Here is a 17,694-nt window from a genome sequence, read left to right on the forward strand (position 1 = left end):
ATGATACTGTTTCCAAGTTTCAATCTGGTGCTCATTGAAAATCACCCTCAAAGCTCAGGGAGTCACTTCAAAGGATTTCTCCCTTCTTAAATTCAAATAAATGTATGTATTAAGACATTCCAATAAACCTCTTTATTCCCCCTTTATTCTCAACAAAGACCTGTTCTAAGCTTTGCTGCACAGACTGCTAAAGGCACCTGGCTCCCACTCACAGACAGGTGACCAGAAAGTGCCTGAGGCCAACCTCACATGCGAACTGGGACAGCAGACTGGGGTCAGGGTGAACCTTTTAAAAGTCAAAGGGAAAAAAAAAAAGACACAGGCAGGACTCACAAAAACTCGTTGTTTTATTGCACCAAGATCTTGGCAACATCTCGGGCCCCTCAGCCCCTGGAGCGGAGGTGCAGGTCACGTGCCGTGGGCTCGACGCGCACACGGGGCCGAGGTGTGAGCAGGGCCCCAGCCAAGGGTCAGGGAGTGAGAGGGCCGAGGACCACTGGGAGGGGTGACCCCCCAAACACGAAGTTAAATTAGACCCATGTTCTAAGTCAACAAAGTCTAAGACCGCCACTATAGAAGCTTTAGTTCTTTATACACATACACCTAGGATCTGGACTCGATTTCTGGGCCTATCCTTTCCCTCCCAGTTTGGCCGATGATTCTCCGTGGGATGGGAGGACTTGTCTACTTAACAGCGATACTTAAATGCTGCAGGGTCAGGCCAGTGCTCACCCCTGCCCAGGAGAAAACGGGTACGTTTTCCTCAGGAAAAGGCTTTATAATTATATAGTGGAGAAAGGAAGAGACTTGTTTGGAGAAGAGGGAGAGAGAGAAAGGAGATCAATTCTGTGCTAGCAAACAACTGAATTTTTCTTTTTTCAGCTACAGAACATGATAAAAATATGGTCGGGGAAATAGTTCACGCAGGAATGGATGTCAACATCTCAAGAGAGAAAAAAACCCTGCCCACGGAGGCACCTGCCTTCCCTCCTGAGATGACAAATGACAGAGCCACAGGGCACTGGGGTGGGCCCCTCAGCTTTGAGCAAGGTGTGGTTGACATGCAGGAATCAGTCCTCTGAAAAAGACAAAAAGGCTCCCGGGCCAGTCCAGGCAGAGCCCGGTTCCCATCTGCTGGGACCAGAGCAGCCCTAGCGCAGGCCACTGGTATTATTCTCCCCAACTGTTTAAAGAGAAATACAAAAACAGGAAGAAAAAAACATAAAGAACGACCCACATGAAAAAATTAACATAGCTCCCCGTATAAAAAATGTAACGCTTTTTCGATACCACCAGGATCCCCCAGGCCCCAGAACAAGCAGCAGAGCAAAGGGCAAGGCTCCGTGAGGAAGAAAGTGGGGGCCAGACAAGTGCATCGGGCCTCAGGCCGAGGAGACCACTCGAAGGACAGGACCAGGCATTGGTCCACTCCCACACGAAGTGATACCAAGAGGAGAGGAAGCGTGGACATGCGCTGAGGGATAATCTTCAGATTTACTTCCATACCTTCTACCACTGGGACATGCATCCTTTTTCTGGACAGTACCACCTCACTGAGGATTTCCCATATTTATTAAATTATAAGTTCGCAGGCACAGCTTGAACAAGATAAAAAAGTGATTGTGATCTTCTCGAGTAATACAATCATCTAAATTCAAAAAGCACTCACAAAATTGAGCAAACGAAGCCAGTATTTGCATATTAGGGAGAGGAAACATATTGCTGATGGAAGCCACAGGCCTGGTGAAAAATAAATGTTTTATATCAAGTAGTAAAATAAACGGAGAATCTACCCCAAGACCACCACCTCAGTAAGGACCCCCGGGTTACTGCAGCTGCAAGGGAGGGTCCAGCAAAGCCACCTCGGAACAAGTAGCAGCCTGAGAAGCAGATGTGTTGGCACACCTTTTCGGCCCCAACCTGCCCCACTACAGCCACCTGCTCTCCAGAGAGGGTCTAGAGTTTCTTGCAAGAGAGAGATGCACTGGCAGGGCTGCCCGCCCCGCAATTCCACAAAAGGGAGAGGCAGCGGCGTGGGGCCGGCCCGGGGCGCCGCCGACTCTCTGAGGCTGGACAGGTAAGGCATACAGAGCCCCCACCTGAGGAAGCGGGAGGCGCAGGATGAGTTGGCAGCGCCAGCCGCCAGGAGTGGGGGACGGAGGGCCCGTCGAGAAGGGCAACTGGCTGCACGCCGTCATCTCTGGAGCTCGAGGTCACACTGGGAAGGCGCAGCCGCCGTCCTCCCCGCTGTCCCCCGCAGACCCAGGCCAGACGCCGCCGGCCAGCAGCACAGGGCGCTCAGGCCCATCCCGGGTCCCAGTTGCTGTGCTGCCCCTGCTCTAAGAGTCCCCGTGTCCGTCACAGTGCATGTTGTGTCACCAGAGGTCCTGATCCACAGAAGCCCGGGGCCTCTGCGGGCCGTCCCCCATGGCAGGCCTGGAGCCGACAGAGCCAGCAAGTCCTCAGCAAGTGGCTCTTCAGTCCAGATAGACGGTCCCCGGGAAGGGACCGCGTCTCTGGAGGCTGTGAGGCAAAGAACATCATTCTTGAGGGAGAGAAACGAGACCCTAGGAGTCCCACCACCAGCCCTGGAGAGCGTGTCCCACACAGGCAACGACACTGACATGAGATGGAGCCTGGAAACAGCCTGGTCCTCAATCTGCGAGTGACCGGTGTGTGCACACCACACTCCACGCCGTACACACCACAGCCCATGCACGACTGCACACACACACACACACACACACACACACGCACAAACTGACCCATCTTGACAGCTGCAAATTCAGCGGCGATAGCTGAGACTGGAAGCCTTAGCTGGATGAGTCACAGACCAAAAGTTCCGTCTACTCTGAAGTTTCTGGAAGGCGTTGAAGTTTCTTTTCTTCTCTCTCTTGAATTTTTTCAATTTCTTTTCCTATGTCAAGAATCACAGTGTCACAATTCCCAAACAGGGCTCCCCCGGGTCCCGGTGGCTCCTTTCCAAGTGCTTACTACGTGCCAGCACGAGTCTCAACGTGCGACCTAAACGAACAGATTTACTCTCCACATGACCCACGGAAGGTGTCCCCATGACCCCCACTTCACTGATGGAGGAGCAGGAGCAACTGGAGGACAGAGGCTTCCTGAACCCGGGCAGCATGGCTCCAGTCTCGCCCTCGGCCACTCTGCAAGGCTGCTGCCCCTTCAAACAGCCCTGAAAGTCCAAGTCCTCCCCAGCGCCCCCCGAGCTGAGCTACTCCGCGGCGCTCCGCCCCCGCCAGGCGCCACCACACATCATACCTTCCCTCGGTCGAACTCTTCGTCCCAGTCGTCGATGACTGTGGCCATGCAGGCCAGCCTGCTGTCCTGAATGGCGTCCTGACTGACAGCTGACACCTCGCCGTCCCACGTCAAAACTGCAAGACAGACACTGGCATTGCGACCTGTGGGGGTCCCCAGCTGCCCTGTGGATTTACTTCAAGGGTGAAGTTTACAAACTAGGCTGGTCTACTCCTAATTATTCAAAAAGTTTTGAGTGCCACCTTTTGGTGAAAATGGATACACAGAGAAGGAAAAGGGGAGGAACAGAGTGGTCTCCGGTGTGTAGGCCAGTCAGTGATCCCATCACTTAAAAGCAAACACTGTTAACCCCAAATATTTAGTTCTTTTTAAGCCCATGCCCTCATCTGAGAAACAAAGATCTTGTGTTCTTTCTCAGAGTCCGAATTAGAAAAATAACGTTCTAAATAAAAACTTACAGCATGAGTGCTGGATGAGTTTTTCGGTCTGTTGCCTACCCCGACTCTGGGATTCTAACGCTCTCCCTGGCTGGCCTGCCCTGCCCTGCCCAAACGCGCCCACCCTGCCCTCTCCCCGGCTCCCAGAGCCCAGGGGGAAGCTGCTCTGGATCCCCACCGCAGACAAAACCCGCCTGCAGGGTTCTTGATCTGCATGCAATGGCAGCAGGGTCAGAGAGGGTACAACAGACATGTACATTCCTCTTCCCGTCTTCGGAGCCAAGCAATTCCTAGGCACAAGGCTCAACACAGGAGGTCTGTTTCAGGCCTCCCTACCTCCTCATAAGCCAACTGCAGAAGACAGAAGTCAAGTCTCAAAACCAGTACCTCTTCTCCCGTAAGCTTTATCAGATGAATATTTGAGCAATTCCTGGACCACATCGGATTCTCTCTCTCTGTCCCAGGATACAAGAGGAGCCTGTCCCAGCCCTGCAATCAGAATAACATTTACATACATTAAAAATAAACCACCGAGGAAACGCTCGCACACCTTTTACTTACAACAGAATTGCAGAACTTACTAATGACAAATTCTTTAAAGAATGTGTAAAAGCAAGCTCTTCCTGCCTGCCTGCCTGCCTGTGACAAGGGAGCTAACGATTATTCTTTCTCAAGAGAAGAGGTTATTGGTCCAAATCAACTCTGCAAAAGATGAAAACCTGAACACCGAAAACAAAGCAAAAAACCTACAGGCAGCAGTGAGCCCTCGGTCTGAAGGAGCAAGGGAGGGGAGCTCCCGCTGGAGGCTCCTCGCCTGCAGGGAAGGGGCAGAAACCCGGAGCAGCGCGAACTGGAGGGACAAGGTGCCGCCGCCACCACCACCACCGCAGCAGCAGGGCAGCTCCCACCTCCCTGCCCCCAGGGAGCCTGGCCAGCAAGGACATCTGCACAGACAGCACTGACCGCCCCTCATCAGGGCTCTAGAAATGACGTCTGAGCTGCTCCTGGCCTCTGCCCAGTCCCCCTAACCACCCACAACTGTCAGAATAGACTCACCTCCCTAAACACAAGCCTGACCTCATCTCTCTGGTCCGCCAATTTGGCAATGACCTGGTGCCCTTCCGACTCAGTGCTCTGAGCAGGACAGCGTCCACTGTCTGCCCCCAGCCTGTCCCCCGCACGCCCTCTCCAGCCGCTCCTCAGCACAGCTCGGGCCTGGTGGTCACGCGGAGCCACCTGCAACCCAGGCTCTGGCCTCTTTAGGGTCACAAATGCCCGCCCCCATTTTGGGATCATGAGCAAACACACGGGGCGCTGGGCGTCCCTGCAGCCCCAGCACCTGCCCGCCGCGCACTTCCTGCTCTGCACTGGGCAGAGAGCCTTGGGGCCTGGCAGCACCTCCCACTTGGCTGACGTGCTCACCAAGTGACCCCGTCTGACGACAGCCGGTCTCTGCAGCCTTTTCTCCAGTGACACACGGGCTGCCTGAGGTGGCCATTCCCCACTGCCTAGCAGTTAGTGCTTTTGCGTGTAATTAACGGAATTCCGTGTTTATTCATGAATTCGTTTCTCCGGAGTTTGAAAAACTACAAACCCATCCCCGGGAACCAGTGTGCCCCCAAAGCACAAACAGCAGACCCCAGACGATCCACCACCTGGGGGCCCCTTCCTGAAGTGCTGAGGACCTTCTCTGCCCTCATTTAACAGACACATTCCACCAGGAGAGCCTGGTGAAACGAGCCAGCCCACTAAGGAAAAAGAGAAAACGAAACATGAACGAGGCGCTTGGTGGAGGCCTCAGCCTGGGCACGGCCAAAGCACACAGAACCCCAACAGCAAAAGGCCACACGATCTTCAGGAAGGCCGGCTACAAAGAGAGGCAGAGGGAGGTGAGCTTCTGAACCCAATGCTGCAAGTTCAACTGGCAAAGAAAAACGCCAGGCTGGGCGGCCCAGGAGTAATTCCAGTGGGAAGGTTTAGACGGGAACAGCCCTGAACCAGAAGAAACCCTGCGCTCACAGAACGTGTAAAGTTTACATGTACCCCATCTTTTCCTACGGGGTAGTTCGGGCTGAACGATCTGCCAGGTGAGGAGGCCCAAGTGGGCAGACAGCTGGCACGAGGGCAGAGGTAAGAGGTCTTCCAGCGGGCCCCTCCCAATGTACCGCACCTGCCTCTAGACGCACAGGGCAGGCTGGCTCCCACCCCCTGCTCCCCTGGCGTCCCCTCCCGGCCCAGTGCACACCTGTGGGGCCTCTGGGAGCCTGGCCATTCACAGCTGTCCCTGGCCTGCTCCCAGGGACTACAGAGCCCCTCTGGCCCTCAGGCTCATTCTCTTCTACTTCCTGCTGTGACTCCTGCTTCCTTTTTTTCTTTTTCTTTTTCCTTGGTGATGCTGCAATGGTCTCTGGCTGGACGACATCTGAAGAAGAGCAGCTCCTAGGAAGTCAGAGTTGACAGTCAGCTCCTAGCAAACTGAGGCCCAGATACCCCGTGAACTTTGGTGCATGTGCCTCAGCCCCGCAGAAGAGCCCCAGGAGACTCCACCCGAACCTGACCAGGACCTGCCCACGGCCACAGTCCAGAAAAGCACACAAGTGCGTTTTTAATCCGAGGCAAGTCCTACAAAGTGGACGACAGGACCCCAGTGCAGCCCAGCCCGGGTCACGTGACCTCCCAGCACCTACGGGGCTGGCCAGGTCCAGAATGCTGTTTCCACTCACCACCCGCCTGGGACACCTGACAATACAGTCACGTCCCAGAGGGCCGGGCAGCGCCTGTATTTCCAGACAGCACCCACTGGGAGTGGACTGTGTGTGAGCGGCGGTGCAGGGCTCCTTGCTCTCACCCATGCCGAGGTGGGTCCTGGCGGAGGCAGTCTTCTCCGCCAAGGCCCTCAGCTCCCTTCCTCCTCCTCTTCCTGCGGCTCACGCGGTGGCCGTCGCTCCCGCATCCCACGGGCCAGCCGTTCCCCGGCTGCTGTCCGCCCTCTTCCTCCGGTCTGCCCACCGACGGCTCCGCCCGACCCTCCTTCCTGTGCGCAGGGCTCCAGGGCGGCCCTGCCGTGCGCCCCGCCTGCAGAGGGGAGGCGTCCGTGTCCCCCGTGTGCTTCCTCTTCCTCCTCCTCCTCTTCCTAGGAGGCCCTGGAGGGGCCGCCACAGCCGTGCAGGTCTCTGAGCCCTGGCCCTGGGTCTCTCCCACGCGGGTCTTCTTCCTCTTCTTACAGAGACCCTGGGGGGGCTCGCTGGCCTCTGGCAGCTGGTGTGAGGGGGCCCGGAGGCCCCCGTTGACCTGAGGCAGGGGCGCAGAGGCGGGCGAGTGGCTCTGTGGGTCTGATGTCCGGAGAGGCGGGGGGCTACTGGACAGTGACAGGGCGTGGGGGCCAAGGGGGGGCTTCAGATGGCTGGATGGTCTGGGAGCAGGTGACACAGCCCTGTAGGGACAGTCAGGTAGTGAGGACAGGCTGAGCTCTCCCTGCCTGCCCTCCCTCAGCCCCTTCCCTCTCAGGTCAGGATTTTATAAGACTTTCGCCTGTAAACCTCAGATATATGTACATTTCAGCGAACGTTAGAAAATACACGCTAACAAATTCAAATCTTAAGATCAAAGTTAATAAAAATCGTTACATATCTCTTAGTTTCTTGTCACCAACCAGTTCAAAGTACTTTTGCAAACCCTAATGTTTCAGATTCTCAATACAAATGTGTTGGGAGGAAACCTCCACTAAGCAATAAATGTCCAGCCTCCGCAAGTATCAGGTGTCTGAGCACAGGCGGTGAGTCTTGTAAGAAAGGCGGCTATAAGCCTACGCATCTTCCACTATTACCCTTCGAGGATTTTCCTCTGAAACTTGGGGTTCAGGAAAATCAGGGAAATGACTTTCCAGTCAGATGATACAGCACGACAAGTAAAGGGCAGGATTTAGAGCAAATCAAGTGAGACTCTGGGATCTCCTCCTGCCAGCTATGCGACCTTGGAAAGGTCAACTTTCCACTCTGGGCCACAATTTTCTCATCTGTGAATGAGTGACAATAATACCCGTCTCCAAGGGTTGTTAATTAAACAGGACTGTCTCAACATCGTCTAAACTAGAACAAACTCTGATGGCAACATACAAACTGCACTACTACTCTGCGTTTTCTGGAATTAAAAAAAAAGTGATACGTCAAAGAAACAAAGAAAAAATACCCAATAAATGTCTCGGACATTTAAGGATCTAGCACGTGCAAAATCCCCGTGCCAGGACTGAGAGCGGGAGGGGGGCTGGACGAAGGGAACAGCGGGGCCCCGAACGAGGAGGGCAGGGAGGGCAGGGAGGGCACGTCGGCGCCGCGGCAACGCCAAGCCCGCCCAAACCACTCCATGGCCTCGCCCCATCTTCCTTCCTTCCTTCCTCCCTCCCTCCCCAGCTGCCAAAGGCCTTGATAGCCCCTCAGCCCTCAAACAAGCCGTTTATCGGTAATTCTGGGCCTTTGGCCCTGGACTCACAAAGGAACACGAGCATCCCTGTACGGAGCGGGCCAGGAGGCGACAGCCCAAACCTCCGGAGGGGCATCTCCGCAGGAGCCTGAAAAGCTCCCAAAGAACCTCGCCTCCCGCAGCAGCCTCCGCAGTGCACGGGGGGCACCTGAGCCCACTCGGGAGGCCCTCAGGGCCAGGGTGACAGACCCCACCCGACCCGAGATAAGCCAGGGAGCGCGGCTGGGAAACACAACCAGCGCACAGGACCCTGAGCTCACGCAGGGTCTGTTCAAACGCCCCCCCTCTCTTCCACCTCAGGGTCCCGTCACGGGGCTGGGGGGCCATAGGCAGATCAGCTCACAGCACACCCATCACCACGAGCACGTGGCAGACGACGGAAGATGAAGACAGAGTAAAAAAGCCAGGGCCTGAGAGACCAAGCTGCCTCTGCCCTGCCGAAGCCCCTTCAGCAGGAGGACAGAGGAGACACCGGGCAGACCTGTGTGCTGTCCCCACGGGGGAGGAGCGGCCGCCCCGCTTACCGGATTGTACTGACAGGCCAGGTGGAGGCGACGACGGGGTGAGTGGGTTTCCGGGGGGAGGTGAGGTCGGAGGATGGAGAGAGGGGAGGTGGACGGAGGTCATTGCCGGTTGCCCTCCGCAGGGTGCTGGCCTGCAGTTATTGACATAAATAAAAACTTGGTGCTCTAAAAAAGGTTGCCGTGAGTGAAGAGAAAAAGTAAAAATAAAATTAAAAAAAAATAAAAAATAAAAGAGCCCAGAAAGAAGGATGAGAGGACAGAAGAACAAAAAAGGGGGCGTGAGGGGTGAGAGAATGGTAGAAGAAGAATCAGAAGTGTTTTTGGTTAGAAACAAAAAGGAAAAAACGAAGGAAGTTTAAACAAAAATCTCAGTACGACAATTATATCACGGAGCTTCGAGGTGCACACAGAGGTGCCAGCCAGCCCGTGTCCTGTGCGTCCCCGTGCTCAGAGCTCCCTGCCGGGGACCATTCCCCAAGGCTCCCTTAGGACATCTGTCCACAGATGGAGACAGAGGATGGCTGTGTGGCCCTGACCCTCCATTGGCCACCGGCCTCACCCAATGACAGAGATGCCACAACCTGCCCAAGCCTGGACAGCCCTCCGCCACCTAGGGAAGCCCAACGTCTCGGCTCCTCGGGCGGCCAAATGCCCCTGTGCTGCCGTCCCACCCCCCAAACTAAAATCGAATCCGCTCCTCAAGCCCGACACCCTCCCACACACCCACCTTCCTGGCAGAAAGGGCCAGCTTTTTGGCCGGCGGAGGAGACATGGCGTTGGCAGGCTCGGGGGCGGCGCTGCTCAGGTCGGGGCACTTGGCCTTCACCAGCTCGGCGTCCTCTCGGGCCGGCAGCACCTTGGCGGGGCCGGCAGAGTGGGTTCCCTGAGAATCGCTAAGAGGGGCGGCTCCACTCTGGGGGGCCTGGGGGCGCCTGGAGGGGCCACCGCCAGCAGGGTGCTCAGGGCTGGAGCCCCTCCTCTCGGCGGCGGGGCCCTCATCACCCACCTTGGGCCCGAGCCCGTTGGCGGTCCTGGCGGCCGGGGGCCGAGGTGAGGTAGAGAGGGTGGCCCTGCCGTCCCAGGAGCTGGGCCTGCGGCCCTCACACCTGCTGCCGCCTGGCTCGCCAGTGCCGGGGGTCCCCGGGGAGGTTCTGAGCGGTGGGGAGAAGTGCTGCAGGGGAGCTGGTTTCTTGACTTTCTTTCCAGGCTTATCCAGAACGGTTGGCGCGTGGGTAGGCGTTTTGCAGAGTTTGGGGGAAGGGGACCCCAGGGGTGGCTTGGGAGGAGTGTATCCATTCTGAGACTTCAGGCCCGACACAGAGCCATTCCTGGCAACGGGCACCCCGAGCTCTTCAGGGGTCTGAGGCTTCTTCATTGTCACAGGGTCTGGTCTCTAAAGGGGAGCAAAGCAGAGGAGGCGGTCAAAGCCGGAGGGAGCATAGCCGGCTGGCCGGGCCCCCACAGGGAGGCAGCAGGCAGGGGCTCTGAGGAGCAACTCTAGACAAATTATTTATACGGACACACGATACAGATACTGCTATTCTTTTCAGCATCTTTTGAGTTGTGCACGTATGGGTGTGCCTCTTTATAATTAACTTTACTATGAAAGCAATACATTTTCATCAAGATTTGAGAAATACAAAAAAGTATAAAGGGAAAACATTTACCAAGTTCCATCACCTAAACATAACCCTCCATTAATAGGCTGGTGTCTTCTCCCTTTGGTCTTTTCTTCTGACACAGGTGCACAGGAGTACCTCAGTTTCACCATATGCCATTATCACCTTCATACTCTGGCCCATCAACAAAGGTCTTTAATGTTTGACTAGCGACCATCTCATTGCATGAAGAGTTTATCAACTAGACTGGCTCCAGGTCTCCTTGACATACCACTAAGGTGCTAAGTGCCCCATCCTTCTCCACAGCACCATTACAACTGGGTCTACGCCACTCACTCACCGAAATGCTCCCCGAGGCCTGCGTCGGTGCTGTTTACCATGACACGCCACCTCCACCCCCAACCAGGTCAGGGTCTTAGAGACTATGTGCTGAAGGAATGGTCAAAAGACTGAATCTTCTTCTGTACTTAGTACTCCATGCTAATTTTTTAGAAATGGAATTACTAGGCTGTTAATATTTTCATAAATTAGGATGCATACTGCCACACTGCATTTACTGTACTCTTGCCGGCCACAATTTTTTCCCAAAATACTTGCTAATTTGATACTATTTTGAATCACTTAAACATCCATATCCTCTGCACAGGCAACAGAGTGATTTTAAGTCACTTAGGTCATTATTTCTTTATTAGCATTCTTCCTAAAAGGAATACATCTTCCCACTGCGCTGCAAAACCTGTTCACTTGTTGAGCATTTAAGTACATGGAACTTATACAATGTTACTTAGAGTAAAATAACTTCTGTGCAGCTGCAGTGTATTTGGAAAGTTATTTTCATGATGAAAACACGCAGGGTCAGTGAAGAGGCCTTGAGGTGGCCTGACCAGGGGGGGGGGGGGTGGGGGCCGGGCTCGCCCTCAGGCACCCCCATGCCCGTCGCTGTTCCTCTGGGCAGCACCCGAGGCTTCCGGCTTTCCTGCTCTGGCCACAGTGACCATCACCTTTGCAACCAGGTCATGGCTTGTCATTGCTATGTCAACTCTAATACTTCCATTTCAGCTTCTATTTTCTTGAATGTTGGAAAGGAAACAGATTTGCGTAAATGACTAAAACCCCTGTAGACATGTGAAGGCCCTGGCAGCCTGCGTTTGGATTTGATCTTCAGACTGAAGGGAAAGGATCACAGAAATAGTCAAAAGAGAGGGCCGTTCTATTTTTGAATTATGAATTATGTTATAAGGAAACTGCTATTATCTTGTTAATAAAACTGAGTTCTTTACTTTTTTTAGTACAAAATTTCAACTACATACAAAAATAACTTCAAGGGTATTCCTTAATTGTTAACACTTCACCACATTAGTTTTCTTGCTCTCTCTCCTTCTGTATATATATGTGTGTATGTATGTACATATATATTTTCCTAACTATAGGAGTTAAATTTTAGACACGACGTCCTTTTACCTCCATATACACCCACGAGTATTCCTAAAAACAAAGGACGTTCTCTTAGCATAACTGGAATATAATTATCAAAATCAGAAAATTAACACTGGTACAAACTACTCACATTTTTAGTATTAAAATGTGGGGATAAAATATTTTTTTCCCAGATGCTTAAGGCCAGAGGTTTGTTCGGGGAACCTGTCACTGCACTTCTGCGTAGCAGCTGCTCTAAGGCAGGGACACACTAGGAGCTCTAAGTCTTGATTTGCTGAGTCAGGTTTTCTCATCACTTGTCCCCTCTTCCTCCTCACCATTGTTGGCTCCGTGACCCACTTCAGAAAGAACGTGGAACACAGCAGGACTGCTGTCTGCACTCTCCTTCCACTGGGCCGAGCTCCCCAGCATGAAGAGGTCTGGGGGCTCCACGATCCCCTGAGAGGCACAGGCACGAAGAACGGCAATGATTACATCGATCCTCTTAAACAAGTACCTTTCCAGTCACTGATGGGGATGTGGTCCCATTGCTGATATTCTTCCTGGCGTGGTCTGGAACCACCCTGGAGTGGCCGGGAAGGGAGGACGCTGTCCTGCAGATGGAGCCCTCAGGACTCTTCTTAGAGCCTGGAATCCTGTCAAAGGAATAGAACAAAGTCAGGGAGTGTCTTACTAAAGCTGCAGAGGCTTTACCGAAACTTAGTGTGAGATGGAATCAGAATACAGAAGTCAAGGTTACAATTCCATTCCAAAAAAAAAGAGCAGGCAGGGAGTTCCCTGGTGGCCTAGTGGTTAGGATTCCAGGCTTTCACTGCGGTGGCCCGGGTTCAATCCCTGGTCTGGGGACTGAGATCCCGCAAGCCACGCTGCACGGATAAATAAAAAAGGGCAGCAAAGGCAGAAAAACAGCCAGAGGGAACCATGACTGTCCCAACGTGCTTCTCTGAAGCTGACTTTGCCCTTAAACCATGAGAACTTACTACGCAGCCTCAGATTCTGCTCAATGTAAGCAGAGGGCAAATTACTCAGTTCTTCCGAGATTAGATTCTCAGTTTATCAGAAAGCCATCCTGGAGCAGCAAAACACCTCCCTCTCCACATCCTCATCCTCCAGGTCGGTGACAATCAGTCCCAAGAAAAGGCACCTTCCAAAGGCCTACACCCTCTGACAACTAAGCCTCTACCCTCTGACAACCTACCTCACTGCCCACCGTGATCACTTTCCCCACAAAGGAAGGTCTGTACGCCAGCCGATAGCCAGATGGAACGCATCTAATTTGGGGCAGTAATGTAATAGACAACCTTCCAATTTACATTCAAAGTCACCTCACTGTGGGGCAGATGAACTCCTGCTCTGACCTTCCCACAGGCTCTGGCTTTGACTCAACAGCCAAGTGGACGTGATCTAAGTGTCCTTCCCAGCGGCCGCTCTCCACTACACCTGACTGGCAGGAAGAGAGCTGCTCCAAGAGCTTCCCTCCTGCAGAATTCCAGTCACTTTCACGCAGAGAAAGGCCAAGGAGGCCGGTCGGGGCGAGAGCAGAGTGAAGGCGAGCGCTCTGGGGGGTGAGGGTGGGGAGCCGGTTACCGCAGGTAGAAGAGGACGTAGGCCTGCTGGTTCAGAACCACCTTGATGTTGCTGGAGTGGACAAAGGAGTCGTTCATCTGGTACCACTGTCCATTGCTTGCCTGAGCAGCGCAGGGTGTGGACGAAACAAAACACAACGATCAACACTTCCGCGATCCTTACTTTTAACAAGGGAAGGAAAAAACCTTTTAGCTGCCACATGTATCCCAGTGCTGATGAACTAACTAGCAATGATTTCATAAAATGTCAAGTATCTCTCTAACTCTGAACGTGCCCCCAAGTGTGCTGGAGTCTCCTTTCCTTCCTGACACCCCGAAAGACGCGAGCTTTCCTTGTGGAAGGCTATTTTGGCAGGTCTGCTCAGCACAGCCTCTCCCACCAATATCTGGCCTTCCGAGTCTTCTCCAGGGGTCTAAGGGCAGGGCACTGGCAGCAGCCCCCCTCCAGTGTCTCATCGCAAGGCCAAGGGTGGGACAGATCCTAGTGGGACAGGTTTAAAACACGTCTTTGCACTCCACGAAGAAACAACAATAGGACCTGGACCAACCACAAAACACGGCCACTTTCCACAGAATAAACATTCTGCAGAGATCACATCTGGACTTGTGCAAACAGGCACCACAAACCTGCCCCCCGGAGGTAGCACACGTACCACCACCTAAGACAGCCTGACGTGAACACAGGAGCCACTGACCTTCACGTAGCAGTAATAGTGCCCGGCGTGGCAGCTATAGCCCGAATGGACCAGGACAGCATACAGCCCGTACATGACAGGCTCACCATTACTCTGGGACATATACGGACGGATGTTCAGGAATTCCGGATATCCCACATCCTGTTTGAAAACCCAAGGAAAAGACAATTACAATTCATCATTGGGAGTAAGGGTCACCTTGCCCTCTCCATCAGCTGGTCTTTAACAATGTGGGGCAACGGGCACACAGCAAGGCTGAGGCGGGGGCCTCCCTTAGTCAGTGATTAAAAAAGAAAGCAGAAAACTGCAATCTTTCTATGGGAGTTTCTATGAGAAACTCTTTATTGTCCTGACAAGTGGTTTATGGTCCCCTGTCTTGGCTGTGCATCCAAATTAGTTCTCTCACTACCTGGGTCCCACGTGTGAAAGGAGAAGAGTTGTTCATTCTCCTCCCTGCCACCATGCAGGAACACTGCAGGGGGAGTCAGGGATTCAGGAAAACAGGTGCTGACTCCACACGGCCAACTGAAACAGCAGGTTAAAATTTTAATGGAGTGGCTCAGGATGAAGGTCATGCCATAATTTATTTTAGAAATCAACAATTTTTCATAAGAAAATATTATCAAACATGATCTTTGAATGATACAGATATAACATACTTGCATTTCTGCCTGTGCACATACAGACTTTTAAAAAAATGAAGTACAGCGACTTCCCTGGCAGTCCAGTGGATAACACTCTGCACTTCCACTGCAGGGGGCACGGGTTCAATCCCTGGTCTGGGAACTAAGATCCCCCATACCGCACAGTGTGGCCAAAAAAAAAAAAAAAAAATGAAGTACGGTTTACACAGAGTGAAAATAGGAGCACAGTTTGGTGAGTTCTGACCAGTGTACACTGATGGTAACCTACACTCCATTCAAGAGACAGACACGGACCCAGAAAACCCCTTTCTGTCCAGTAAGTGCCCCCATGTCAAGCACCCACTGTTCCGAGTCCCACGGCCAGTGGTTACTTCTGCCTGTTCTTCGGCTTCATACAGTTGGTACCTGTTTGTCTGGATCAACAGAATGTCATGATATTCACTGACATATCTTTTCCTGTCTATTGACAATTTCAAAATCTCAAAAGCCAACACACCCAATAGGCTCAGGAGCCCCAGTCCAATCGTGCTAGACATGGGGCCGAAATCAAACAGACCAATGTTTCTCAAACTGTGTCCTAATGGAAAACTAGTTCCAGGAGATTTTATGGCGGAACGTGAGCTCCTCAGGGCAGAAGCAACACGACCTCATTCAGCACTGATTATCTCCCACTGATTTCCCAGTGCCTCGCATGGCATGGTGCAACGTAAGCCCAAGTGTTAGAACGGAGGAATGAGTGACTCCCTCAGTAACTGAATTTAGAAAATTCCTCATAGTAAATTCCCCTTGGAGATTCAAAATACGACACAGCTTAATAAAGGCTCTGAGAAGGTCTGTAATTAAAAAGAACTATTTTAACTTCGGCTTGGCGTTTCCCAAACTCAGCTGAACACAGAACACGGAACACTTTTTTTCAGGGTACCATACTACCGTTCTGCAGAACACCAGTTTGGGAAATGCTGACCTAACCACTACCACTGCCAGGGAGGAGACTGAAAGCTCAGACAAGTGCCTTGCCCCAAACCACACAGCTAGGCTCTACCAACCGAGAACACATCTCCAGACCCTTATGAGACAAGGCATCTTCTATTAAAACACCACTGTGCAAAAAAGTAAATTATTACACTCCACAAAAAGGCACAGCATGCAGCTGCACCTGCTTTAGAGACAAACAGGACATGGGAGATGAGAGCTGCAGGGCGCACTGTTCACCACACTGATTCTTGGGCCACCCAGACCTTCTATAGCAGGAACACCCCCCAAGCACAGGAAGATGCTAGGAAAAAAAAATGTTCTTGAACTTCACTGCATAATGATCATTTAGGGATGGTGCAAAAATGTGGACTCCTGGGCCCTGTCTTCCAGGGATTTGAATCCACTCAACCTGGAGTAGAGCCTGGAATCTTTCAAAAAGCACTGACCAAGCAGCCTGGGCACTGTGAGTGCTCACCTTGGTGATCTTCCCCCCACTGAAGTTGGCAAAGCGCTTGAGTGAGAGTGTCAGGACGTTGGACGTCCTGTGGATGGTGAACCGCTTGCTGGCTGGAACCTTCTTCTTGCATCTGCGAGGAAGGGGAGAGGAAGAGCTATCAGCTCGTGCTCTGAGGACTGCTGTCCTCACACTAGGTTAGTATCAGAACATCAGGAACTGCACTTTAAATAAGGGGTCTTCTTAAATGAGACTGTGCCCTCTGCACCCCTAAAAACCAATCAACACCACTTAAGGAAAGGAAAGCTACGGCAGGGCAACCAGGACTAGAGAAAAGGTGGAGATTCTAAAGCAAAAACAAAATACTTTCCCAACGAGGAGACTAAAGAAGATGCGTGGAAAAGCAACTTTGGGCTAACACAGGAAAAGCAAATTCGAGCAGATGTGGCCAAGAGATAAACAGGCAGGCAGGAAATCACCGAAAGCAAAGCCAGAAGACAAGGAAATGAAGGGGGAGAAGACAGAGGCAAAAGTGAACAGCTTCTAGAGCTAAAGGAGGTGAATTGAGAGGGATAAAAAGCAGGGTTTAGGCACAGAATCATCCACCTGAAAAGCATAGTGAGAAAAACTTTCATTAGTGATTACAGCTTTTAAATGACCTGGATATAAAGTAACACACCCACACACTGAGACTGCACAACCCTAAAGAGGACAAGGTCAGTCACAACTGCTGAAATGGAAAAATGCCGAGGACAACTCAAGTCAAGAACGGAAGCCACAGAACACGGCTTTTCGAGGAGGCAGGACGGCCTCCGGAGCAGACGGCCATGTCCAGTCACTCCACTTCTGTGCCTCAGTTTTCTCCTCCTGTGAAATGGGGGTAATAACAGTCCGTGCCTCACGAGTGAGTGCACGCGAGGCCCTCAGAACAGGGACCAGCACGGAGTAAGTGCCACATAATGAACAGCAGCTATGACAACCACGGCTATCCCTCCACCTGTGTTGTTTAGAGGTTTTCAGTTTTAAGACACATCTGTGCCACTCAAGAATGTGGACAGCGGTTGGGAGTTCCCTGGTCCAGTGTTAGGATGCGGCGCTTTCACTGCCGTGGCCTGGGTTCAATCCCTGGTCGAGTAACTAAGATCCCGCAAGCCGTGGGGCGCGGCCAAAAAAAAGAAATGTGGACAGTGGTCACCTCTGAGGGCGAGGGGGAGGGAGGGGACGGCAGCCGTGTCAGGTTAGGTGACATATTTTCTTTCTGGCCGGCTTGACCTTTTTGCCACGAGCAAAACAAAACTTACTTCGCACACATATAGGCGTTCTCTCCACTCAGGACATCTGGTTTCACAAAAAGTTCCAGGGCACGCACGATATTTGCAGCTTGCTGAGAAGGACAAAAACAGGGAATAGAACAAAGAGCGGAAGAAAAAGGCTGACTCTCCAGAAATGCCAAATGTAAGGTCTTTTTTCAGGCTGACGCAGCAAATCACAACATCTCACTTGCGTACGAATTGGCCTGCTAGCTGCCACCTTCTGGGAGTCAGAACGCGGCAAAGGAACAG

The 17,694-nt window shown here is 52.5% G+C and overlaps 1 protein-coding gene across 4 annotated transcripts in view; it reads right to left on the bottom strand.

Moving 5' to 3' along the window:
- Positions 1-329: 329 nt before the first annotated feature.
- The window catches only part of USP36 (ubiquitin specific peptidase 36), a 36,177-nt gene continuing 18,812 nt past the window's right edge, over positions 330-17,694 (bottom strand). For 3 of the 4 annotated variants that reach the window (XM_036837367.1, XM_036837368.1, XM_036837371.1), the window contains 13 exons: positions 17,434-17,516; positions 16,154-16,265; positions 14,060-14,200; positions 13,366-13,466; positions 12,275-12,413; positions 9,450-10,115; positions 8,723-8,853; positions 6,568-7,152; positions 5,965-6,158; positions 4,107-4,208; positions 3,283-3,398; positions 2,766-2,917; positions 330-2,523 (listed from right to left, as the gene is read on the bottom strand). In XM_036837367.1, coding sequence (XP_036693262.1) covers positions 2,786-2,917; positions 3,283-3,398; positions 4,107-4,208; positions 5,965-6,158; positions 6,568-7,152; positions 8,723-8,853; positions 9,450-10,115; positions 12,275-12,413; positions 13,366-13,466; positions 14,060-14,200; positions 16,154-16,265; positions 17,434-17,516 — 2,502 coding nt within the window. In that variant the 3' untranslated portion in view covers positions 330-2,523; positions 2,766-2,785. The remainder of the gene's footprint in view (positions 2,524-2,765; positions 2,918-3,282; positions 3,399-4,106; positions 4,209-5,964; positions 6,159-6,567; positions 7,153-8,722; positions 8,854-9,449; positions 10,116-12,274; positions 12,414-13,365; positions 13,467-14,059; positions 14,201-16,153; positions 16,266-17,433; positions 17,517-17,694) is intronic. The other variant, XM_036837369.1, reaches the window with a different exon arrangement.

This window comes from Balaenoptera musculus, chromosome 20, assembly GCF_009873245.2.
Source record: "Balaenoptera musculus isolate JJ_BM4_2016_0621 chromosome 20, mBalMus1.pri.v3, whole genome shotgun sequence".
NCBI classification, from domain to species: domain Eukaryota; kingdom Metazoa; phylum Chordata; class Mammalia; order Artiodactyla; family Balaenopteridae; genus Balaenoptera; species Balaenoptera musculus.